This window comes from Pundamilia nyererei, unplaced genomic scaffold (genome assembly GCF_000239375.1).
Source record: "Pundamilia nyererei isolate P.nyererei 1_Seehausen unplaced genomic scaffold, PunNye1.0 scaffold00130, whole genome shotgun sequence".
In the NCBI taxonomy this organism is placed as follows: domain Eukaryota; kingdom Metazoa; phylum Chordata; class Actinopteri; order Cichliformes; family Cichlidae; genus Pundamilia; species Pundamilia nyererei.
Window position 1 is genome coordinate 345,180 of NW_005187531.1, and position 24,931 is coordinate 370,110.

At 41.1% G+C, this 24,931-nt stretch overlaps 1 protein-coding gene across 4 annotated transcripts in view; it reads left to right on the top strand.

Annotated features, from left to right (window-relative positions):
* Window positions 1-24,931, top strand: part of lepr (leptin receptor) — a 43,378-nt gene that overhangs the window by 13,150 nt on the left and 5,297 nt on the right. The window contains exons 1-16 of one of the 4 annotated variants that reach the window (XM_005743288.1): window positions 1,818-1,885; window positions 8,437-8,494; window positions 9,675-9,727; window positions 11,949-12,176; window positions 13,410-13,527; window positions 13,978-14,153; window positions 15,640-15,788; window positions 16,642-16,783; window positions 18,409-18,569; window positions 18,696-18,795; window positions 19,059-19,158; window positions 19,813-20,021; window positions 20,136-20,290; window positions 20,782-20,935; window positions 21,125-21,198; window positions 22,405-22,618. In XM_005743288.1, coding sequence (XP_005743345.1) covers window positions 8,481-8,494; window positions 9,675-9,727; window positions 11,949-12,176; window positions 13,410-13,527; window positions 13,978-14,153; window positions 15,640-15,788; window positions 16,642-16,783; window positions 18,409-18,569; window positions 18,696-18,795; window positions 19,059-19,158; window positions 19,813-20,021; window positions 20,136-20,290; window positions 20,782-20,935; window positions 21,125-21,198; window positions 22,405-22,618 — 2,047 coding nt within the window. In that variant the 5' untranslated portion in view covers window positions 1,818-1,885; window positions 8,437-8,480. Of the gene's footprint in view, window positions 1-1,817; window positions 1,886-5,635; window positions 5,831-6,964; window positions 6,984-8,436; window positions 8,495-9,674; window positions 9,728-11,948; window positions 12,177-13,409; window positions 13,528-13,977; window positions 14,154-15,639; window positions 15,789-16,641; window positions 16,784-18,408; window positions 18,570-18,695; window positions 18,796-19,058; window positions 19,159-19,812; window positions 20,022-20,135; window positions 20,291-20,781; window positions 20,936-21,124; window positions 21,199-22,404; window positions 22,619-24,931 lie in introns of those variants that run through there. The other 3 variants (XM_005743287.1, XM_005743289.1, XM_005743285.1) reach the window with 3 other exon arrangements.

Below are 24,931 nucleotides of genomic sequence, written 5' to 3' on the forward strand. Positions count from 1 at the left end.
TGAAGAAGTATACAATTTCTATAGAAAGATAAGCCTTCCTGCCAACTGCAAACGGGTTCCTTCCAGAGAATAGCTGAAAACAAAAACATGGCAGATGAGTAATTTCTGTGGAACACACACTCTAACAATAGCGATTTATCTGTTTCTATTTCCTGCCTTATTTCCTCTCTTTCATGCTGAAATTATAGATGCAAGGGTCACAGCTTAATATGGAAAGCTAGGGTACAAAGAAAGCATGAATTTGAAGTCACTCTTTGAATGTGATTTGAATTCACGTAGAAGGGGATGAAAACATGTACATCATGCATTTAAAATGAAGAGATGATATCATTCCCCTCAAGTGACATCATCCTTACCAGACTTAAGGATGACCTCATCCTCTCGCTATGCAATCCCCTCCCCAAAGGTTTTTTCAGCATGCCATGTGTTTAACTATTCATGAATGGCTTCCCAACCTGTGAGACGCAGAGGCATCTTTATGCTTCAAGCCACTAGGGGGTGTTTGTTAGACAGCATCCACTCATAATGTTGAGACCGTGTGTGACTCATCTGCTGCAGCAATGATACTGTAGATCTCTTGTCAGGTCATCCACCTACTTTTTAGTGGCTCATACAAAATATTGTACAACAAACAATTCATGTGGACATAAGCAGCACATTGTGGTAAACAAAAAGAACAAAGAAACTGCTCCTGTCACTCATCAGATACTGAGCTTGTAATTTTAAAAATTAGATTTATAATTAGATTATTTTTATTAATACCAGCATACCAGTTGGTGTTGTCACCGCTGCACACAGGTTAGCATGATGTCATTCCAGAGGATGATGTCATGCTGTTGGTGAGGCTGTCTTTCCACTGGTCTGTTAATCACTGAACCTTAGATTTTAACCCAGTTTTATGTACAATGTCAGACACTACACATCTAATTTTTCACTAACTTTCTTTGAAAGTGCCATGAAAAATGTCAAACAGCAAGAATGTCAGCTGAAGCGCTGAAGAGATCTGGGTTTAAAAAAAGCTATTAACTTTGGCAGCAGTTTGCTGTTTTTCCACAATCCAAAGCATGTTGTCTTTATGAGTAATGTCGTCTGTAAGTGTGAATAACACTGTTCAAACATTTGCGCTTTGGGGTACTTAGGACCAAGTAAAGCGCTATACAAATACAGACCATTTACCATTTAAAAATGGTCCAAAAGTAGGAAAAAAGCATTTTACACTTGTTTTCCATCAAGCAGCTGAATCACATGTTTTCTCACATAAATTGACAAAAAGTAACTAAAGACAAATGCTGCAGCAGGAAAACCAAACATACTTGTCATCTCTCATCCTATTACTCCTGTTTGACGCTCATGTGGGTGGATTTTGAATGTGTGAAACCAGATTCTTCCAAGCATCCCTGCAGTATAGTATAGCGACAGTGCAGCGCAGGCTGCTGAAAACAATGAGCCAAATCAATCTCCATAAAGACCGGTGGGCTGTGAAAGCGAGGTGATGCACCTCTATCATGACGCAGATCAAGGAACTCCCCTTGCAAATTAATCTCCTCATTTTTTTGCAAAGGCGGTTTATGCAGTGACGCATCCTTTCTACGTCATAATGGTTTATAGTGACTGCAGGCACTATCTCACTATGGCACACACATGCACACTAGCACTACTATATTTGTGAGGGTATTATCTGTCATTTAGTCCCCAGATGCAAACGTTACTACGCACATGTTGACACATCCGTCCTTCCTGCCACTAGGTAAAGAGCTGCTGGGCCAGCTGCAGTCTCTGACAACATTTAATCTGTTCCCCATGTCGCTCTGGATATCATCCACATGCTCCATTTCCCTGTGAAAATCCAAAGGCATGCGAGTCAGATGATGTGGCATATAAGAATGTAAGTGTGAATGTCTTTGTTAGCCTATTTTAGCTTTTCAGTGTCCTCTCTGCTCTAAAGTTTCTCTGCAGTGTTTACGCTAAAATTGATGGATTGATATCTTTGAAAAGCATTTCCAGCCTTGCTCAGTGAGTCTTTCACATATGATTGTTGTCCCTACCTCCTGAACAAGATTCAAAGGAGTGTATTACTGCGTATATTTTGTGTTCACCTAAATGTCAGGGTTTGAGTAAAACCAAAAAACCTTTCTTGTCATCGCTGTAACAATAATAAACATCTAATTAACGTCATAGTTCTCCATGCAGCTTTGAAGGATGTGAAACTGAGGCAAAAGCCTTTAATCAGTTAACGTTGCAGCTGAAAGTATCATTTGGAAATGAAAAGCCAGGAGCATCTTCCTTGGAGGGTTCAACCCAGGGTTGCGGTCATGGCCTGTTAAGGGCTCTGTTGGCTCTTAGGTGACGGTTTCCTCGTGGCTGCGTGCAGCGGGGCTAGGGGAGGGTCTGTGCTGACAGACGTGGGTTACTGACCTGGTAGCATGGCTGCCCCTGGGTGGGTCCGGGACAGGCGTGAGGTTCTGGGGGCGTTCCATCTCTGGGCTGGGGCCCTGGCTTGGCCTTGGGGGATTGGGTCCCAGTTGGTGTGTTGCCAGGGTTGTGGGTGGGTGGGTGTATGGGGGCCCAGCCCTGGTGCAGGGTTCCGCCGGCTCATTGAGCCACCTGTGGGGCTCTTCAACTGGTGGGGGAGGCTGTTACATCTTGCAGGAGGTCTCCTCTCTTCAGGAACTCTCTCTGCAGGAGGAGGAGATGCAGGAGAGGTGGAGGAAGATCTCAGCCTGGGCGTCTATTGTCTTGTGTAGTCTGGAAGATGAGTGGATGACGGGGTGGGTGCAGTTTTCTCTGTGGTGGGGTGGGGTCGGCTGTCCTGGGCTCTGTGGGGCCAGGCGGCGCTGCCGAACTAGGCCCCGGTCCGGAGGGGCCTGGGCCACCTCTCCCTGGCGGGTTGCAGAGTATGGGGGTGCCTACTGGGGTCAGCGGGGGAGCTGGCCGCTGCGGCTGCTGAGTGACCCCTCATCTGGGACTCTCCTCAGCTCTTTCTGGGACAGTGGCGCGGCTGCCCCTCTGTTGGTCTTCCTTGGTCTCTTGTGTTCTGAGAGCCTCTGGATGTCTGGAGTCTTGATCTCCTCCATACCTGCTTCATGCCCTGGTGGACGGGGCTGTGGCTCCCCACACCATCTAGCAGATCATTACATGAAGGAACCTTTTAAATACTCACAGGTGTACACACGGGGACTCACACACACAAACTACACCCTTTTTGGCTCCTACCTCAAAGCACACTGTGCGCTGTCGATCCTACGTGCTGCACAATAATGTTTAATATTTAGTATTTACTGTTATATTCACATAGATAATCGTGATGTTGTTTATTATGTTGCTCTTGTTTTTTTCTTCTGCTTGTTGTCTTTTTTTTCTTTTTCAATAGGTGATCCAGATATTTCTATTTTTTGTCTGCTTATTTTGTTGGTTTTTGTTTTTTGCCCTTTATCCCCGTCCCTCTTCCCTGCTGTTTTTCTTTCCCTTTCTTTCTCCCCTTTCTTTTCCCCAGTCAAGTCTGTCTCGTATTTAACAAGTGAAAATAAAATAAAATAAATAATCAAACGTGAATCAAATAGACCATTATGGCAAGGCTGGGATGGTCCATTTGGTAAAGTAAATCCGTTGGGCATCTTTCTTCACCTTTAGACAATAATTCTGATGGCAAAAGAGCCAAACGGGACAGGCGAAAAAAAAAAACTGTCACATAATCACTGTCACAGTGATTATGATAACTAAAGGTCACTGTCACAAGGAAACACAATTATGTTTCTCAATAATTTTCTTGCACAATCAACTGTAATGTGAGAGCAGTTTCAGCTTGAAACCGAGATGCTCTTGGGCTTACCTAAGCCTAGTCAGAGTTCAGAAAAATCAAATCTAAAACGCAAACTGGAACCCGAAAAATGACTTAACAGTCACAAGTGGACTGTGGATCGTCACACTATTCACATACACCCACGCACTGTGCCCCTTAAGAAATGTCACAGTGAATAATAATCATATGTCTCAGATTCTAAATTAAACTAATTAGAATTCACACCTATAGACAGACTAGTCAACTCAATAACCACATATTCCAACTGCAATACTAATTAGTAGCATTATGTTTCACTTCATGCGCTGCCACAAATGTAGCTACAATGCTTTGGTCAGTTTGGCAGCCGCTGATTAATGAATGCTATTACATTACATTTAATATCATTTGCAATGCACGTGACAGACAGGATACAGCCAGAATTAAGATTACTGATAAAGTGTCCCGATGTCCTGGAAACCTGGTGTATTGCAAAACGTTTTAAACAGTGCCAAATCAGAAAATTAAAGCATGCCTGTGTATTTACCACGTGTTCTGTTTGGGGCACATTTGGGGCAATGAATGAACAGCGGGTATTACATATAAAGTAAGTTCTGTATTTTCACTTGTGTGCTACATCACTCAGAACAACAAATTCATTCACTGCTGTGAAAGCCCTGTATAGTTAATCATAATACAGACATACCTTCCATTCAAATAACAGACTGCCTGTTTGCATTTGGAAAAGTAGGCTGACTTCGTGGTGTGGACAGGGAAACTTTTTTCTTTTTTCCAGGACTAGAAGAAATTGTTAAGGTAATTCAAAATTAAAGGAAAAAGCTGCATGTCACAATAACCCTAAGTAGGCTACTGGACTGTTTGCACATATACAATCAGCAGACTCAGTTTCACTTGTGCTTTAGTGACAGTCTTTTTCTTTTTTTACTCAAGAAGAAGGGAGTAAAATTTGCTTATCACCGCATAAGGCCAATGACAAACCTACTGTAAAAAAAAACCAAAAAAAAAACCCCGAGACAAATTGAAAAGATATTTCTCGTGATGGTGCTCCTGTAAAGCTGTTAATTTCTCCCAGGTGCAACATTTCTTATTCTCTGTCTTTAATTATTCATAATAATTATTCATAATTAAATAATTAATTATTTAATTCTTAGCGAGACCCTCTGAGCGCAGGGATCAGACAAGCCCTTATTCTGTGTGATGCTTAGCCCTCGGGTATAACAAGTGCTTACTGTAAAGTTAACATATATCTCAAACTCAGGTTTGAGATTCAGGTTCACAGCAGAAGAATTAATAACAGTGGTGCTTCGGAACCGTGACTAGAGAAAGCAAGTTACTGCTTCACTCAGATATTTTGGATATGCAAAAAATTACTTGGCTCACACACTTTATGGGCTTTTAATGGAATGAAAACCTGGAAGGAGAGGGCAAACCAAGTCATTAACGTTTTGCACATTTTCATGGCCCACGAGTGCAAGTGGCTTTCAGCATTCCAGTTATTGGTGTGAAAGACTTCCCAGATACAGTAGTTACCCTGTCTATAAACATATGGCAGGCTAAAGAGACGCATAAACTAGACTCATCCATAGATAGATGGATTTAGTCAGTTTTAACTTTAAACAACTGATTCCATTTATCTTGTCATACTTATTACAAAGCATGTTTTATATTCAATATAATAATGGAGGAGGGTTAAATTATTTCAAAACTGCACTCGAGTTTAGACCTTGAGCAACAGCGTAGTAGATTCTTGTGGGATTCCCGCAGATGTCTTGAACGCATCACGATGGGCCGGGCACTGGAGGCTCTCCCTCCTCCCTCGGCTCTATAGCTGTTTCAGCCGCCTTCAATCTCGTTCTGGGCAGCGGCTCGTTTTGCGAGAGGGAGGGGAAACTGCCCGTCTGTCACTGGGAAATCCTGATCGCTACCCTCGGTCTCAGTTAGCGGGGAGTGAGCTGTGATAGAGGCGCGCAGGTCTTCAGAAAGGATTAAATTCAACTGAATGAAGCGCACACGAAGTTCTTCGGCAGCGACGTAAGAACCCTTTCTCGTTATTACTAAAGCCGTGTCCGATCGTGTTTCTGCCTGTGACCTTTCACGCTCCTGTGCGGTCCTCTATTTTTCCACACAGAAGTGAGGAATAACTGTTGAGTTAACTCGCCCACTTCTGACAAACTGACAGCTTTAACGTTTTTTAGTGGCACGTGTTTCCCCCTCCGTCATTTCTGTACCTGCCGCCTGATAATAAATGCCTTTTATTACTTTTCTCTTAGATTGTGATTTCTGAGCATCATCTCTAACTTTTCTCTGAGTTTCTCTTAATTTCTCACTTTTTTTCACTTGAACTTTTTATGATATGCTTGTTCCAGAGCACATTTTTCTGTAAAGTGTCTAAGAATGTTATTAGGAATGGAATAGCCAAACTTTTTAAACTTGTTGTGATGCAGCTTGGCAGAAACTATGTTCCTGCTTTTGTGGCTGCTGATGGGAAGGAGGGGAGGAAACAAGCCCCTGCGCGCCTCTGTGCAAAGCAGCTTCAGTCAGGGTGTGAGTCAGACATGGATGAATAGCTGGCGAGGTGGAGTCCCTGGAGGACACGGATAGGAGTCCTGCAAGTGGAAAATAGTTTCAGATGCTCGTCTTGATCTAAATTGTTTCCAAAGAAAGGGGGGCAACAGTGCTCAGAGTAGGAAGAAGGGCATGAATAACAGCCCTGAGTTGCTCAGTTCCACCTGCAGATGATGATGATGATGATGATCATTGAGCATCACTTTATTGACAGCTGAGCTTTTTCTCTGCTGCACATGTTTGGTTGCACGCTGGGCAAAGGTAGGATTATTTGAACACATTCAAGTCTTTTTCCGACGCCGTGGGTGTGTATTTATGAACGATTTATGCACGATTGATTTATCCTGTTTTAAGATGGTGCAACAGCTGATCACATGGAATTCATTACTTTATTGTTTTTGGAACAATCTTTTTGTGATTTTGAGATTTTGATTGGTTCTTGGTGGGCCTGCGTACTTTAACGAATCAGTACACTGTGATATGGTAGAGGAGTTTGTTTACACCGTGACTGCGATCCTATTAACATCTGTGATTAATCTGAAGTCTTTGTAGGAGGTGTTGCAAATCAGCGAGAATCGTGTCAGTGTTGAATTCTTCTGTGCGACGGAGTGTGATGCAGGTATTAAATGCATGGCAGATTCCTATTTCACTATTTTGTCCATAGAAGTTTCTCAACATATGTTAACATCCTGGCTCCAAATTCAACATGCTGTAACATGGATGCAAGCAGGGAATCCTTGTTTTCCATCTCACATGCAAATGACTGTGGGTGAGAAATCTGTCTCTACAACATTTAAGCCTTCAAGTGTTTCATGACCCTGCCATGAGCACTGTTTTTATAATAACTGAGATACACTATATGCAATCTTACTCCCACCATAGCTTTTGTGAACTGAGTTACCTTTTTCCCGTAAGTTAAGAAAATAAAAAATTGCTAAAAAAAAAAAGGAAATGCACAGCATAAGTTGTTGGATTGGATTAACATTAAAAATTTTGGAGTTTTTTGGGGGAAATTTTAGTTAAATACAGTAATATCGTCATAAAGGATTCCTGTTAGGTTAACGTGAAACTGAAACCTTTGTGATGATTCTTTCAGTAATTATACTGAAGTGATAACAATGCTTTGCATAACAGACTTTCCCCAAAGCTGTTCCAAGAATCACATGAAGGTGATGGCAGGTGTATACGTGCCTTTAAATGGATGAGATGCTTCCTCTACTGATGTTTCTGCTTTACATGAATTCATTGAATCCTTTATGGTCTGTTTCCACCAGATAACAAACCTGTCGGCCAGTTTGCTCTTATTTTCAGTGGATCCTTACAAATTTGGCCACAGATTGGCTTGCTAATGATTGGTGTATTAGAATAGAATAGAATTCAACTTTATTGTCATTGCACATGTCACAAGTACAAGGCAACGGAATGCAGTTTGCATCCACCCAGAAGTGCTGGATGTATTGTACAGAAGTGCTGTAAGTATTACACTCAGACCAAACGCACAGTGCCTGCTGTGCATCTGTGGTGTTGTTTTTCACCGGGACGCTGTGTGTCTGGGGTTGGTGTATCACTGAATTAAAAGATTGTATTCATTTACTGCCTCGCTGCTCTTGTTTGGCACAGAAACAAGCAGAAGTGGAAAGCTTCACGATGATGGTCGATGGAAAAAAATAAACAGAAAACATCTGAATTTGATTATATTTCTGTTAGAGAGAAAAGAAAACAAAGCAAATTGCCTATTTTTATCTAACATCTATATTCACGACGTCTAGTGAACAGTTACATGGGCAAAATACAGAAAAGATCTCCCTGCAATATTCATTCCTCCTGCCTGGTGTGTTTCATGAATGAAAAGCAGTTGAGTGTGAAGCGGGAGAGAGGGAGGTGCTCATATCAGCGAGAGACCTTTTTTTTTTTTTTTAATAGAAAAATTGCATTTAGAATCTCCTTGGCTCTGCCTTTTGCAAAGACTTTTAATTGTCACTATTTATTCAGGTCACGACAAAGTCCTGACTCACAGTCCCTTTGGAGATCCAAGCACCTTAAACAGCTGTGTCTCTTTTTTCTGTCCTCAGTGAGATTCACCACAGCCGAAGCCTATGTGGTCCATGCTCTCGCGATGACCGCTACAATGTAAGTATTACTGTCTGTTCTCTAATCTTCTGTTCGTGGGGTGTTGAAAAGAGCTCGCTGCATATGCAGAAGTAGCAACACTAGTTTTTGATTTTGTATCCACAAACTTGTAGTCTGACGATCTCAAACATAAGACCCGGGGGCCAGAATTTGGCCACTGGACAGCTTTGAAAAATGTGAAGAAGAGAAAGAATTTTGGACAGTTTTATAATTTTTATTGCTTTTCCTACTAATAAAAAAATGACTCCCATGAACATTCATACTACACCAAAGTAATTAAGTAATAGAAAACAATTAAATGACATAAAAGTTCTACTATGGAAGATTTCAGCTTTATTCAGTGGGTCCAAAGTGGAGAAAAAAGCTACCAGAACATTTCTGTAATTTTACACATTTATTTCTTACAATCTAAGTCCAAAGAACAATACTTATAGATTAACTACAGTATGTAGAAAAACAGAGAAATTCTCTTATAATTGCATTAAAAAAACCTTCTAAGATCTTTGGAGGATTAAATGTGCTGTTAAACTTCTTTTCTCTGACAGAAATTTGAGTTTCACTGGTCCAAATGAGTCAGAGATCCCTTTTTGCACAGTAAAAATTTCGTACCTCACAGACAGACATAAACATTGGCTTATTTTATTTAATTATGTGTTTATTTGCCTTCTGAAAGCTTTGTGAGATGAACACTTTAGAAACTGTAAGAGTTTTTCAGAGACTCCATGAGAAAGTGTCTTGTTGGAGCAGCTCATGGTTACATATGTTGCAACTTGGAGCAAGTTAAAGTAAATGTGAGCTACCTTCAACCTGTCCTCAGGCACCAACCTCTTGGCACTTAAATGGTATTAAGCGGTTGTGAACTGTCATTGTCTTGTGTTGTAACAGCCCAGGTTTTTATGTCAGATGATTACGTCTGCAGAGAAGTCGGTCCAGTTCTTCCAGTGCCCTTCCTGCAGAAAACTGGAATGCATTCCTTCTACTCCCACTGCTTTCCCATATCTGTTCTTGAAAAACCTTTTTAGATTGAGTGATAGTAATCAATCAGTGACTCATAAAACACTGAGTTTTGCACAACCTTACTTTGTTTTCATGCTAAATGAAAATCTATCCTTCAGCATTTTCTTTTTTCTCTCCATTGCTCCATCTTCCTATTTCTTATTCCTGCTTTGTTTCCCTACAGGGTTCAGTCTGTAATGCTGACAGGCCTTGTGTCTGTGTTCCTGGTCTCTTACGGTGAGTTCCACCTCCAGCACATCATCTTTGACCTTCCAGCTTGTAAGCTTAACCTCTTCTAGCCTTTAAATAGTTTTTCTCCTTTAAATAAACAGTGCTTCTCACGTGTGGTGTGCATAGAACAAAAAAAGTTTACTTTTTTTAGTTTACTGAAAGATTAATTTAAGAAAGTGTTTATTTTAGAGAAAGTATATGCTCCAAACACTTCAAAGACACACACGTCACCACGTGTCTTTTATCAATCTCTCACACTAAATTTGTACACCATCCGTGGATGTGTTTCTACTTAAGATGCACATCCACATCAGTAAGAGGCTGTAAAAATTGATTTTTTGAGATTTTGGCAGAAAGATTTTGGTCTTTTAAAGACGCTACACATATAACGGCGTATTTACACCATTGAGCCCTGCTCTCAAAAACTGATATAGATGCAACACTGTCTGTGAAGCTGGATTTAGAAAAATAAGTGCTTAAAGTTAAAGTTTTAGCTTGTTTAACGCCATCTTCTCTCATTACGAACGTGAGGCAATGTGGTTGGTTGGTTGGTTGCAGCTAATAGACTTACATTAGCTTATGTTAGGTAACTAGTGACAGAATCGATAAAACAGATGAAAATAAGGACACTAAAATAAAAAATCAGTCTGAGGGGATAACATTTGGGCTGCAACAATGAGTTTTATGTTAAGAAACGGAGGATATACTGTCCACTTCACTGTCTGTCTCTTTAGCAATAAGTGGCTATCTGTTGCAACTTAGCGACTTTGTCGCTATATTTAGCGAGTTTTCAGACCCCCTTAGCGACTTTTTTCTAAAAACCGACTAGCGACAAATCTGGCGACTTTTTCTGGTGTTATTGGAGACTTATTTTTGACGACTTTTTGACGTGAAAGTGCAGGTTGCTCTTAAGACACCTATGCCTCCAAACAGCTAATGAAACGCGCACGAGCAAAGCCGCCGCTCCCGCACTAACTGTAACGCAGTCAATTCTTCTTTTACTGTTATGCTGTTTTGTGGATCACAAGGTTTAAAACTACTTATAAACACACACACACACAAAGTAACTCCACCAGAGTGCCTATTTCGGGTCACTTTTGCACAGGTCCAAGCCCGGATAAAGGAGCACGGTTGGAATTGTGACATTAAAAAACAATAATTGCTAAAAGAAATTTAATTTGTAGTTCTAAATAAATTCTAAATGCATTTAAGATATGCTTTACTCACTTTATGTCTCGTTCCACGTTGTTATTTCTCTCTTCAACAACATAGGTTACAATTATATTAGCATGACCAATTATGCAAATTAGGCGATGACATCATTTAGCGATGTCGCCAATAGCGATTTTCCTTACTTAGGAGTTGGCAACACTGATCTGTTGTTTGGCTAGCTACGCTCAGACGGGAAAGTCCACCTGTTAGCTAATGTTTGTCAGTTTTTGAGAGCAGGGCTCAATGGTGTAAATTAGCCTTTATATATGTAGCGTTTCATGTCCTCTTTAAATCTAGATGTAATAAATTTTCTGTAGAGACATAATGTCTGGGACGCTCACATGAATGGCAGAGTTGGTTATGTAGCCTCTTACACAGAGGTCCAATTTTATCTTTATGTAATCTGATCAAATTAATACGTGTGAAGAATGGCCAAGCAAGAAGTGTGGAAGAATTATTTATGTATACAGTGCTTTTCATAAACACGAGTACAAGCAGCACACAAATCAAAAGAATAAAATCTGTCGGTCATATTTATCAGTAAACATTATTGTCTTTAGCAGACTTACTTGAGTCTTATCTGAGGCGCTATTATTTTTATCTTTTCAATTATTGCTCGTAATTTCTGCTTATGTCAGTTTTGAGTAAATCCCTATTTATTGCATTACGCTTACTCTTTCTTTCTAAGAAAGGCTTCTTGCTTCTCTCTCCTTTCGCGTTTGTCACTGAGACACAAACACAGACTGTCATCACATTCGGCAGATGTTTAGCATCCAACTTCCATGAAAGAGCCGTTGCTATTGCACAACATTTTAGGGAACAGAAACAGTCAAAAGAAGCAAATGTTCCAGATAGCTTTGACCTTAAGTAGGCTGTCACTTTAATGAGATATAAAATAAAACATATTTTGCCTTTAAATTAAAAAAAAGTAAAAATTGTAATACACAGTAAATGTCTTGTTAAAAATCTGCTCATGTGTCATCCCCACTTAATTTTATTGTCTCCCTGTGAGCAGGTGCTCAGAGTTTGAAGCCCGAGGATGGAGCCTCTCTGCGTTCAGGTGCCGTGGACCTCCCGTGGCAAGATGAGCTGTGCTGTGAGTCACCTTCAGCCCACCTTGGTGTGGAGGGAGGCAGCGCAAATTCACCAGAAGCAAACCTCTCCCAATCAAATCTCCCACACAGTCCCGGCTGCACTTTTAAGAGCTCGAGAATTGATTCACATCATCCCCGATCCTCTGGCGGTAAGAGTTTAGCGCCAACATGTTTCATAACACATACATTAGGCCTTAATACAAAGTGTCTGTCATTGTTGTGTGTAGATACTCATCTGTGTGATCACTGAATCACGTCCAGGTCCAAACGGGTCTACTCAAAACGTGAATGAGATCATTTCATTTCTGTACGTTGACATACTGAAATCTAAATTATGGTCGTCAGGTTTTTGCAAAACCTCTAAAAAGTGTATTTTTTTATTTTGTGTTGATGCAGAAATTAACATCTGATGAAAAACTATTGTGTACTTATGTTGCTCCCACTTTCCTGTCAGTGTGGCTGATGAGTCAGTGTTCATAAGGTTTATCTCACTAGGATTTCGTGTGTTTTTATTCTTTTTTTGCAAGGAGAAAAAATACTCAGCACATAGGATTCATAATTATAAAATCCCCTCTCTGTGCTGTATGGATCTGAAAGTACACGGGGAATGGTGCAGAGAATTTGTTTATTTGCACTGATCTATTAGGTGCTGTGTTGTGTAAGGGCTTCCAGCTTTATGTGAATTTTAAATCTCCAGATTCTTTATGATGCCTAACAATCAGGAGTGATTCACCTTCTGTAAAACACTGGAGCTAGACGAGATCAGGTAGGTGGTTTGATCCCTGGCACCTGTCAAAGTGTCCTTGGGCAGGATATACACTCCCAAAACGAACCCTTATTTACACTGGTAAAAAAACAGAAAAACAACTGTGTATGATAAGAAGAGCGTGCTGTTTTAATGGATTAATGTAGCATAAAGTGCAAAGCAGGTGTCGAAAATTAAGAATTGGGTGCATTTTATTTACAGACACAAACAGCACACACTTATGCATCTTTCATTCATGTTTTTCCACTGCTTTCAGCAGCCAGACGTTTCCCACAGTGATGGGAAACTGATAAAACCGATCATTTGCCTATATATGTAAAGCCTGTACGTGCAGGAAATAGATTTGATGGTCTGTTCTATTTCTGATTGTGGCATGAAAGCTAACTGTATTTCAGAACTTTTACTTGAGCAAAGAGCCCAAGGTTGTTCATGCAGCTAAGGATTTCAGTGCTAGAGAGGGTTTGTTCCTTTTTACCAGGCTGGAGGAGGCCTCTCCCCAGACTGCCACTCAGTCTCAGGCTTCTTCTAAGAATATTAAACCAGGCTGTTTTCTTAGAAGCCTTCATTTGGAGGTCTGCCAACAGTCTCCTAACATGCAAATGTAATTTCGTTTCAGGCACCTGTTTGGACATCCTCTGCAGAATTGATGGAAACTGGCAAAATTTAATCTGCGATCTTCGGTCTCGTGGTCAGCCGTCCGACAGTCTTATGGCAGTCAGCTTACGGCGGCAGTCGTGAGTGTGAAGCGGCTCTCGTTAATGGCTGCGTTTTGCCTGTTGAGTGTGTGTGAATGAGTGATTGTGTGTGCCTTTGTGTGTTTTAGTCTGATTGGCGATGTCTCAACTGCTCACTGGGGAGTTAAGTGTTTATCTCACTGGCTCCAGGCTTGTACTGTGGTAGGCTAATGCGATTAGGTTAGCACTGACCTAACAGGCACTTGAGAATTTTACTCAGTGGTTTCCCCCTCAAGTCTGATTTATTAGCTGTTTTGACATTTTTTTGAGCACTTAAAGTACTTTTTCTCCAAGTCAACAAAGATATAAGAAAATGTAACAAAAGATATAACACAACAGTGAATTGAATAGTGAAATGTCACTCAAATGCACCACGCTGAAACATGATAATCTAACATACCAAGAAATGCCAGAACTTTCTGACTGAACTGTTTTACCATCTGTTTACAGATTTCAGCAAGATGGTGACTATCCCGCATCTGAAAATCCCGTTGTTTGTGAGGCGCAGGATTCCTTCATGTGCTCACTCACTCTTGACCCAACAACAAGCTTTGTCGCCATGGTAACTGTCAGCATCTCTGATGCCGTGGCTCCACCAGTTCTGCTCAGAGTTCCTGCCCGACCTGGTGAGAAAGCCATGGTTCATAGCGGGGAGTCACACTAATTAAAGTAATAATTTCAGCTAATAAGTTTACCTTGTAAGACAGTGACATCCAGGTATTTGGTCATTTTTCTGGTGTTTTATATGTGTGACCACACTGTTTTAAGTGTATTACGGTTACCAATCAAAGAAGCAAGTTCCCAAACAGTCTTCTTTTTTTCCACACATGAAAGGTCCTAAGAATACATTTAGTCTATGTATGACGGTAATGCCGAACCTCTCATTGGTTAATTCTCCATTCTGACGTCCAACCTTAACATGATGGACAGATAAGGAGAAAGACCTTTCTATAGCTGCACCGTGACCGGAATACAGCTAAAAGCGTGTGTGTGCAGCCGAGCTGTGAGATCTCCGCAGTAACAGACAAGCACTTTGCATGCTGAGTTTGTTCAACCAGACCGCTTAGATGAAACGGCACGGAGCAGAAAAGAAACTGAGTAGTAACAGTCAGGCTTTTGCTGTCTTTTCACTGCACCGCTGCAGTTTTATCCTTTTGGTTCATTTAATTGAACTTCAGTGATCTTGAAACCAAACTTGTATTATTCATGTCTTGTAAAAATAGAGCCCCCTTAATGAGGTGTCGATTTTACATTTTCTCAGCCCAAACTCTAGGTTTGAGGCTCTCCATTTGGCGTATATGTATTTACAATGTGTTATATATTGTTTGCATCATGTAAATGGCTAAAGTGGCTGTTGCCTTTTTGTGTTTTCTCTGTATTCTTGGAAAAAGAAAACACTTTGTGGATTCAGTTTATTCAGACTCAACTGAGTTATAAGAAGCACCAGGAACTGGCACTCGAGGCTATTTACTGTTACCTGCACTGTGTGAACTGTCATTAAGCAATGGTGCTGCAGTTGTTGTCATATTAGGGAGGGCGTAACTGTTTCCTGATCTCGATTTATGTACATGTGCAAATTAGGCTTTGTGATGAGGAGTAAAAGCACTTCATGTTCCTAATGGCGGAGTAGTGTGGGAGCAGAACGATTTGGCTGTTACTCATAATGTTTATTGATCTCTTCTCGCCCCGTGGGCATTTTTGTGGTTTTATGAGACTTAACTATCTCAGGTTGTTTGTGTCATAGTTGAACATGTGAAACGGGGCTTTGTTATCAGGCCTGCTCCACCTGTCTGATGTTTGTCTGGGTCCACGCCGCTGAGAAACCCGCCTGAAACAAGCAGCTTTTTGTACAGTAGTGTACGTTATGGGATTTATAGATTATTAGCAGCATGCTTTGATGACATTTTACTGTTAGACTAAAGTGTAAAGTGAACTTGCCTTTTATGCCTGGTTGAGAAAGTAAATTGCATTCAGCTTCATTTTTCGGGTTGTCTGGTTGTAACCTGTGATGATGCACTCTGACAGCACTGCAGAGTAGTTTTATGAATTTGTCAGATGTGCTGTATATTGATGGTGTTGTGAAGCTTGTGTTGCTGTAATCTTTTTCTCCAGAGAAACCTAGTCCTCCAGACAACCTGTCACACACTCAGACCATCGAGGCAGAGCTGATCGTGCTCTGGGATGACCCGGCCGACTTTGACGCTGGTCCACTGAGATATGAAGTCCGATACTCCTCTGGCACCACTCACCCGGCCTGGCAGGTAAATACTAACTATTTATACTTAGAAGATTATATAAGAGGTGGAGAGTTCTACTAAGAATTTGCCATCAATTAACAGGATTTCCTGGTTTTTTTCTTCATACCTTTGCATGTAAAATGTCAGCTAATATTTGAAGCCTGGTTGTTCACCACAAGTCCCCCAGGTTAATCTACTGAGTGTTTTTTCTTGGATCATGTCGGCTTTAAAAAAAAATTCTTGATTCATAGTGATTGTTATAAATCACATATAAATGGTAAAAATAAAATAGCCTGTATTTGTATAGCACTTTTCTAGTCCCTAAGGACCCCAAAGCGCTTACACAACCTGTCATCCACCCATTCACACACACATTCACACACTGGTGATGGCAAGCTACATTGTAGCCACAGCCACCGTGGGGCGCACTGACTGAGGCGAGGCTGCCGGACACTGGCGCCACCGGGCCCTCTGACCACCACCAGTAGGCAACGGGTGAAGTGTCTTGCCCAAGGACACAACGACCGAGACTGTCCAATGACTTTCCCTCTCTGCTTTGGGCACTCTGCCAAGCTAAGATTTCACAATCTGCTTGAGTAACATCAGTGTACTCTTAGGCATGTTTTTTTTCCTGCTTCATTTCATAATTAAAATAGATTCTTCATCAAATGCATCATGCTTCATAACGATAATAATCAGCTGCTGCATGTAGAAACAGTCCAGTTCCAGTTGCAGTTCCAGTTAAGAGGACTCTAAACAAAAGCAGCAGCCATGCTGTGACGATGGATTTGACTTAGTCATCACTCCAAGTGGACAACACCCAGCAGTCTGTGGGTACATGTGTGCATGTTCTTCAGTATTCCTTATCTGTCTCCAGGTGGTGTCTGCGCCTGGAGAGCCCAGAGTGTCTTTGGATCTGAAGCCCAAACTAAACTACACCGTTCAGGTCCGCTGCTCCGGCCCGGAAGAGCCTCCACTGTGGAGTGAATGGAGTGAACCTCACCACATCCGCCTGGATAGTAAGAGCTGCTTCCTCACAGCAGAACCTTAGGAGATGATTCATGGGACCAGCTTCTTATCTCTCTAGAATTGTTTGAAAATCACATATAGTCACTGTATTCATCAGTTTATCCGGTACTCCATTTCATATAAGAAAATATAAGAAGGAAGTGTAAGAAGTTAGTAAGTGTAAGATTCATCAGGGAGTAAAGGATAATATAAGTATAAAATTATCTTTTTTTTGCAGGGAGCCTAACATTTTAAACCTGTCCTGGTGGCTGTGGGTCAACTCACATTTCTCTGAGAGGCTCATTCAGATAGGGTCAAGCACTGAGCGCAGTTATGTCCAATCCAAGCTCATTAGACTGAGTCACTGAAAAACTCATATGAGTATTTCATCAGAGGTCATTCTCCAGGTTAATGATCAGCATTAAGAGCTCATAAAAGGGATTATTTACTGTATAGTCTTTTTATTTGATCACCTGTAACAAAAACAAGAAAATAAAGTTTTAATTTATTAGGCAAAATAACAAACTGAACATATCAGATATCCTAATCAAATAAAGTTAATAGTGCACTTTACAGTTTTTGGACAGCAACAATAATTATATTTCAACATAAAAAAATATTGATTTAGGTAAATACAAGTGTTAACATGGGATCGCTTTGGTAAAAACACTGAGTGTTGGTCTAATAAATCTGTCAAGCACTGTCTGTATTAGTGCATGCAAAACATTTTTTTAAGTTATTCAACTCAAATCACAACAACAGTTGCATCAAGGTGCTGTATGTTGTAGGTAAAGACTCTACAGTAATATGAATTATGAAACTGAAAGTTGAAAAACAAGAGCAAGAACTGAGACATAACAATTGTTTGCATGAACTAAAATCAGAAGCCTTCATGTCAGCTGATCAGTGACTCATACTAAACTTGGGCTAATTGATTCCAAAAGCTTTACACAGCACAAGTGACGGCGTCTTGTTGTATTGTCACAGCAGACATATTTGTGATGTTTTTCCTAGATAATAGATACTGTTACCCAAAGACTGCCCATGTACTGTGTGTCAGTGGTACAGTAGTGTGTGTCATGGGGTTAAAAGTTTGTGAGACTCAGCAGCTCTGAGTAATCCCGCTAAAACGAGCCACACAGTCGTCCTTGTAAAACAGCAGTAATTTCGATGATGTGAGGTGTCTTGGCTTGAAGGGTGACTCAGAAACTTCTGGCTAAAACGATGCCAGAACAGAAGAACACGCCGCAGACGTCCTGATGAAGCATTCACAAAAGTTACATTTTGAGTGAGTCAGTGCTCCTCACAGAAGTTTCAGGTGGCTGTGTGACAGGAGTCGGATAGCTCCCCTCTCGTTCTTTTAATGGCAAACTTTGACAAAGTTTTCATAATTCCATAGAAAGGTTTGTTTTTTTCTTTTGTAAAGGTCTACGTGGCAACTGTGGGTGAATGAGAATGAGTCATGTGTTTGATTTGTTTGAGGGTCTTTGTTTTTGTCATCTGAGTGACATCCATTTGGCTTTGTGTCTTTTGTAAAAGGCTTTTCAAAGTATAAAAAGTTAAAAATGAGATTTCTTCTTTGAGGCAGTAAACATAACATAAAATGACGTGTTTTTTTTTTCTTTCCTGCGTGCAGCGGTGAGCTACATCCCCAAGAAAGTGGTGGCTAGACCCGGGGAGAACGTAACAGTATACTGTGTATTCAACGACCACAGAATGAATGCCAGCATGGCCGTGTGGAAGCTCAACTTCCAACCGCTGCCTTCACCCACCCTGTACCACCCAGTCAACCAGTGGGTAAGAAGTACAAAAAAAACCCCTCTCCCTGCAGAGGTTTTTGTGATGCTCGGAATATTTCTGTGGGCCTATTTTTAAAGACGTACAGCTTCCAGTACAGTAAATAATTTTGTTGACCCAAACCAGGTGAGCAAGATCACATTGCATCCTTCAGAGAATCAAATGTATGACCTCCTGAGGTGTACCGAAGAGTGGAGCATCCCTTACAGCCAGATCTATGTGGAAGGTGAGCTTTGTTGGACCAGTAAAAACAAGTCTAAGTGTTATCCAATGTATTTCTCTTCCCTATTTTATAGCGAAAGTCAGTTTCTTATGTTTTAAAGTTGCTTGAAATCCATGTCCCTTCAGTGTTCATTTGACAAAGCAGAGCGGCGACTTGTGAAAGCACAACAGCGTGAACCAGAATAACCTCAGTGTGCAGGGGCTAGCTCAGGTGATGTGTTTGTGACTGTCACCCAAATTAAATTTGTTTTTCTTTGTGTGTTTCAGGAGCTGACATTGATATAAAGTGTGTAACTAACGGGGACATTGACGCCATGGACTGCAGTTGGACTCACAAACAGCCGGATAAGCTCAGATTTCAATCCAAGTAAAGCACCTTTTCCAATCCAGCTGATATTTCCGGAGTGTTTATGTTTCTTAAAAGATGCCGCATTGTTCATAAAACTTTTGTGTGATGAAAAGCTGGAAGTTACTATACACACACACACACACGCACACGCACACAGTGTACCAGGACACCAGGTTCACTGAACACACCCTCGACCTGTGTGTTTAGCACTAGAGAAACAATATCAGGAAGTTTATTTCAACAGTGGAATGTAAGTGTGAGTCGTTAGTATTATACAATACAATAGACTACAATAGTAAGTCTCCTCTCTTTAAAACCAGTGTGGCCTGACACGATTATGCAAGCTCGTTCTAACTGACTGATGTACTGGAGATGTAAGTTGTATTAGAGATGACGAGAACGTCTTATTTCATATTTCAGATCAGATTGTTTTGCTCAGACTTCAACTATTCTAGTTGTCACCAGTTCTTTAGTCTTGGTAAAGTTGTGTTTAATATTTTAATCTTTTTTTTCCTTGAAGTAACAAATCTATGACATCACATTGGTGCATTACTGGTCCTGGAGAGACAGTCATTATGATGTGCAAGAACAGTACAAGCACAGGCAAATCAGCTCATGTGGAGACAAAAAAAGAACACGACCTCATCTGTTTCTTTTTGTTTTTAATGTCAGGTGGGCCGACCTGCCATGTGACGAGATGGAGGAGAGGGAGAGAGCGGGTGAGAATCTGGGGGAGATGAGCCCTGCCTGCATGGAGGGCAGGCAGAAAACCTGCACCATCCACCCTCTGAGGATGAACTGCTATAAACTCTGGCTGGAGTTGCCATCGCAACTGGGTCCCATCAGGTCCAAACCGGTCTACCTGTCACCTGTAGATCACGGTGAGAAAGAAGGATTCATTTTAATTAAAGAGCTCCAGGCTTATTAGATGTTCTTCAGCAGCACCGTTACTCCAGGTTTACCACAAAGAAACCAAACTTCTGTCTTTCCTGCAGTGAAGCCTCACGCACCCGCTAATGTGAAGGCAGTGAGCCACAGCAGTGGGGTCCTGGAGGTGACCTGGCAGGCTCCGCCTTTGCCAGTCGATGGTCTCCAGTGTCAGTTTCAGTACTACTCGCCATCCACCGTGAGCCCCCAGCCAAAGTGGAAGGTGAGCTTATCGCACAGTTTAGCAACCACACGCTGTGACTGAATGCTTGGTGTGGTGGGTTCACAAATCAATGATTCAAAAAAGCCTCTAAAGTTTGGAATGAATGATATTTCTACAATGATATGATACTGGATGATTGTCAGAACTCTACTGCTGTTAGCTTCCTGTGAAACACCCAGGATAAAATATGCCAAATGAAATATTTCTTTAAATGATACAGGATGCTCTGATATAACCTCAGCTTGTGTGTCTCTTATGAGATCAAACTGCAGTCCTCTGACTGAAACATTCTCCTGGATTTGGACAAACACTCTCATTTGTGTTCTCATCTCAAAATTTGCTCGAAATACCAAAAATATAAAGAAATCATTTTCTGTCTTTTCATAAAATAAGGAGGCTAGACAGAGTGAGCAGATGTGTACTGCGCAGAGCGAACATTTTCCATTAGGAATGCGTGTTGTTTCTTTAATGAGCCCCAAAAATGTCCGCAGCTTCAGGATCCTGTGCGGGTTCTGTGGGCAGAGGTCGCCGTGCCAGATATGTGCCGCGTATACGTGGTTCAAGTGCGCTGCAAGCACACCAACGGCACCGGCTACTGGAGCGACTGGAGCGAGTCTGTCTACTCCACTCCGCAAAACAGCAGAGGTAAAACATGTTATCGAAACAGCAGCGGTGGCAGCCTTGACTTCTGATACGAATGTTCGTTTCCAGTCGCATCTGACCATGTGATTTCTACTCTAATGGACATGGCGCACACAAATGCCATCTCCTAGCAGAGAAATACAAAAGTAAAGGCTGCGAGTGGATGTAATGTTTGCTAATTGATCTCCTCAGCTCCTGAACGTGGCCCTGATTTCTGGAGAATCCGTCCACACGGAAACCAGTCTAACATCACGCTGCTGTTTGAGGTACATACATGACAGTATTCAGCTTTTTTATTAAGAGTTCGGTGCAGTGATATTCTTCTTGTCTGCAGGTCCCTCTAAAAACACAAAAAGATGCTAAACGAGTATTTTCTCTGTGGCTAAACCTGATTTTTATTTATTTTTATTCCTCTGTGGGGTGAAGCTTACTATTTGATCAAATGCTATAAGAAAACACTTCAATAAACCACACTATTCCCTATTAGGTTACTTATTAGTATCGGGAGAAATCTCTGTGCCTGATTGACAAGGGTGATAATCACTTATTGGATAGCTGTGGTCTTTGGGTATCAGTATCCAATAATGAGGAAGAAGCCATATGAACATGACCCAGAAATGTTGCTGTCTGCATTGAGGCAAAGTGGAAACGGTCCTGCGGTCAGACAAAAGTCAAATTTAATATATATCGACGTGAAGAAATATAATACAATCTGGCCCTTGAAGTTACTTTTTCTGTTAGGGAGGATTTGTTTGCTGTTGAGGTCAATGTTAAAATAAGTTCTTTAAAAAGCCAAAAATGATTTCATATGAAGGCAATACGAGCAGAGAGTACAAACGTGCTGAGTTTGGCTCTGTTAGTTCAGTGAGATAGTCAAAAACGAATGTGAACACTTACGTCTGCATTTTTATTTTGTTAAATACAAACAAAATGATATCAGAAGTGCTGCCATGTGTCCGGATACAAAGAGAGGATCAATGTGTTTATTTGGTTATTTAATAAAAGGCTTCAGTTCAAATCTGCCTTCGCCTTTGCAGTTTTGTCGTGTTATACAATATTTGAAATGAAAAAGCAACAACAAACAAACCACTACATTTTCAGAAATATTTGTGGGCGTTTTCTTGTTGGGGTTTTTTGTACTGCTTAAGTGGTCCTCACATGAGATGACAGTGCCAGCAGAGGCCCACAGCTCATTTAAGTTTGAGACCCCTGCTATAGACTGTCAGCAGCTCTATCAGACAGGAACTGGGACATTCCTCTCCCAAAGTCAAGCAGCTGGTCTCCCAGAAGTTCCCAGATATGCATAGTGTTGGTAAAATAACTACACGTGTTAACCATCTTTTGTATGATGCAAAACCATTCAAGGCCACTATTTAGAATATTCTTATGAATAAAGTTCAGTAGGAACTACTAAGCTTTGGCCATATTGACCCTTGTTTTCAATGCTTAAATGTTCTCAATTTGTTTTGTAGAATTTCCCACCTTCTGGGAATTCCTATTGTGTGGATGGATTTATAGTCCAGCGTCGGTCCTCAAGCGGATCTGTGCTGAGGGAGAAGATCGAGCTGACGTCCTCCTACAGCTTCGAGTGGAACCAGGAGCTCCAGACTGTGACTGTGGAAGCCTACAATAGTTTGGGGACCTCCACAGACAACATAAACATGACACTGGAGAGACAGCCCAAAGGTGAGTGAGTGGGAATATAACAGGGCGTGTGACCAGTCACACACTCAGTGAATTTATTCTATTAGGCGATGTTCTTGTCACTCTAGCCTGAGGCTGCTCTTACAGTTTTTTCTGATTGCTTAAGCACATTTTTTGTAACTATTGGCTAATTTTGCAAAACTCTACACACAAATAAGAAAACCTGTCACCCAATCATCAAAACATTGTAGTTCTCTTGCAAAAGCAAACACAGCTAGATTAACTCTTCACACCTTCGTAAAAATGGTGTTTCCGTATCAAACAGTACACACAAGCCATCATCTACTAAGCACACAATGCGCCAACTGCACACTGATGGTATGAATACAAAACACATCTGGCCTTTGCTTTCTCTGTGCACAAGGTAGGCTATGTCAGTTTGAGCTCATACGTCTGTCATAGATCCATAAGCATAGAGGGATCCAAACTTCAAGTACTGGTGTTTATTCAAACACAACAAAACAAACACAAGTGTTTATTTCCAAGTATAGGATTATTTGCAATCGCCATAATGACTATATGGGTTACTTGGTCTGCAGTGAACATGCTTCCTCTGCCCCAGCATCTGGTCATCTAGTAATTCTGTAAAGTAACAATTTCAGTATTTTTACATCAATGGTATTGGTGTGTTTCTCATTGGAATATGGCAGTGCTACAAATCTTTGTGCGAAGTGACTGTACTAACCGATTCTCATTTCAAGATGTATTTATGATGCTTGCTACAGTGTAGCGGCTCGAGTTAGGCTGGACCCGTTGGCCAGCTACCCTCAGGGTCATTCCACGGTTGATTACATGGTCCACTATTGTAGCTCTGATGTCATCAGCAATTCTATTTCTTACTCTTCCTACCCTTCCTCTCCCCCCTCCTCATCTTCCTCTTGCTCCTCCTTGTCCTTGTCGTCCTCTTCATCCTACTTCTTCACCTCCACGTCCTCTTCCTCAGCCTCCTCTACTTCTCACTTTTTCTGCTCCCTCCATTGTACTCCGCACACACAGCTTACCTGTATAGTGCTTAGGCTGATTGCAAAGTGAACTAATTATCTAAAAAAGTTTTCACATGTGAAAGTGTGCCAGACAGTTGGCAAATTAGTGTTAATGATAGCCATACATGTGTATACTTTTGCTTGGAGTGTGTTGGAAATTTGGTAATTGAGTGTTGTGCAGTGAATTGTGCCTACAGTTTTGCAAAGTGTGTGTTACAAAATTGCAAACTGAGTGCAAAGCAGTTTTTGTGCTTTTAGTTTTGCAAACTCAGTGAGTGGTTTTGCTATAAGTCTGAATAGTTTTAGAGATTGTGCTACAGGAATCACAGTTAGGGTTTAAGCATTCAGAAAAAACTGTAATCAATCAATCAATAATATCCCTCATCATCCTCATTATATTAGTATTCCAAAAGAAGCTCAGTGTGATCATGCTGGAGGCTGTCAAGTTTTAGATAAAGAATAAAATAAATCACATAAGCCATATATTGATATAATATCTTTAAATCAATCCAGGATTTCATCAAGAGACAGGCAGTTTTAACAATCTCAGGCTTCACGTTCCTCTGAAAATATAAACCTTAGCTGAGATCAAAAGTGTTCTTGAACACTGAAAAATGTACAGGCTCACAAAAGCAAGGGCAAGATTCTTAGTAAACAGTCCATGAACCTTTCATCAGTTCTTACAGATTTATGGACACTCAAACGTGCACAGACACAGGTGCAGATTTACAGGAAAGAAAAGAACAAGGTGGTCAGTGGTGTCCATTCATGGCAAAATACTTACTGGAAACATCATTTTTGCCAGCGCTTTAATAATCACCAAGGCTTGTATGTTGAGATTTTGACAAGCCCAAGATGAACTCATGTTTCTGTATGTGTTTATTTGCCAGTGTGCTTCTGCCCCAGCCTCATAACACATGCTCGAAATATTTGGCCTTAAAGCAGAGGCCAAAAACATCCATGTAGTTTAAGACTACATCTAAAACAATTATCTCTGGGAGCTCATAAGAGCCATGATAGATGCCCAACATCCATTAGTTCTGGTGCAGTGAGTGCTAAGAGTAATCGGAACATAGGAAACAAGGCTGATGTCTTGTGTGTGTGTGTGTGCGTGTGTGTGTGTGTGCGTGCGTGCGTGCGTGCGCGCGTGTTTGTGTAACATTTTTCTCTTCCTTTAATCATGATTCAGAGAATAACTGTCAGAATAAAGTAATTGTCCATAAAGCTGGACTGTTTTCATGATTTGATTATTAGAGAAGAGTTTTATTAGCAGCAACCTGAAGGCGAGAGCACAGCAAATTTGTGGTAAATC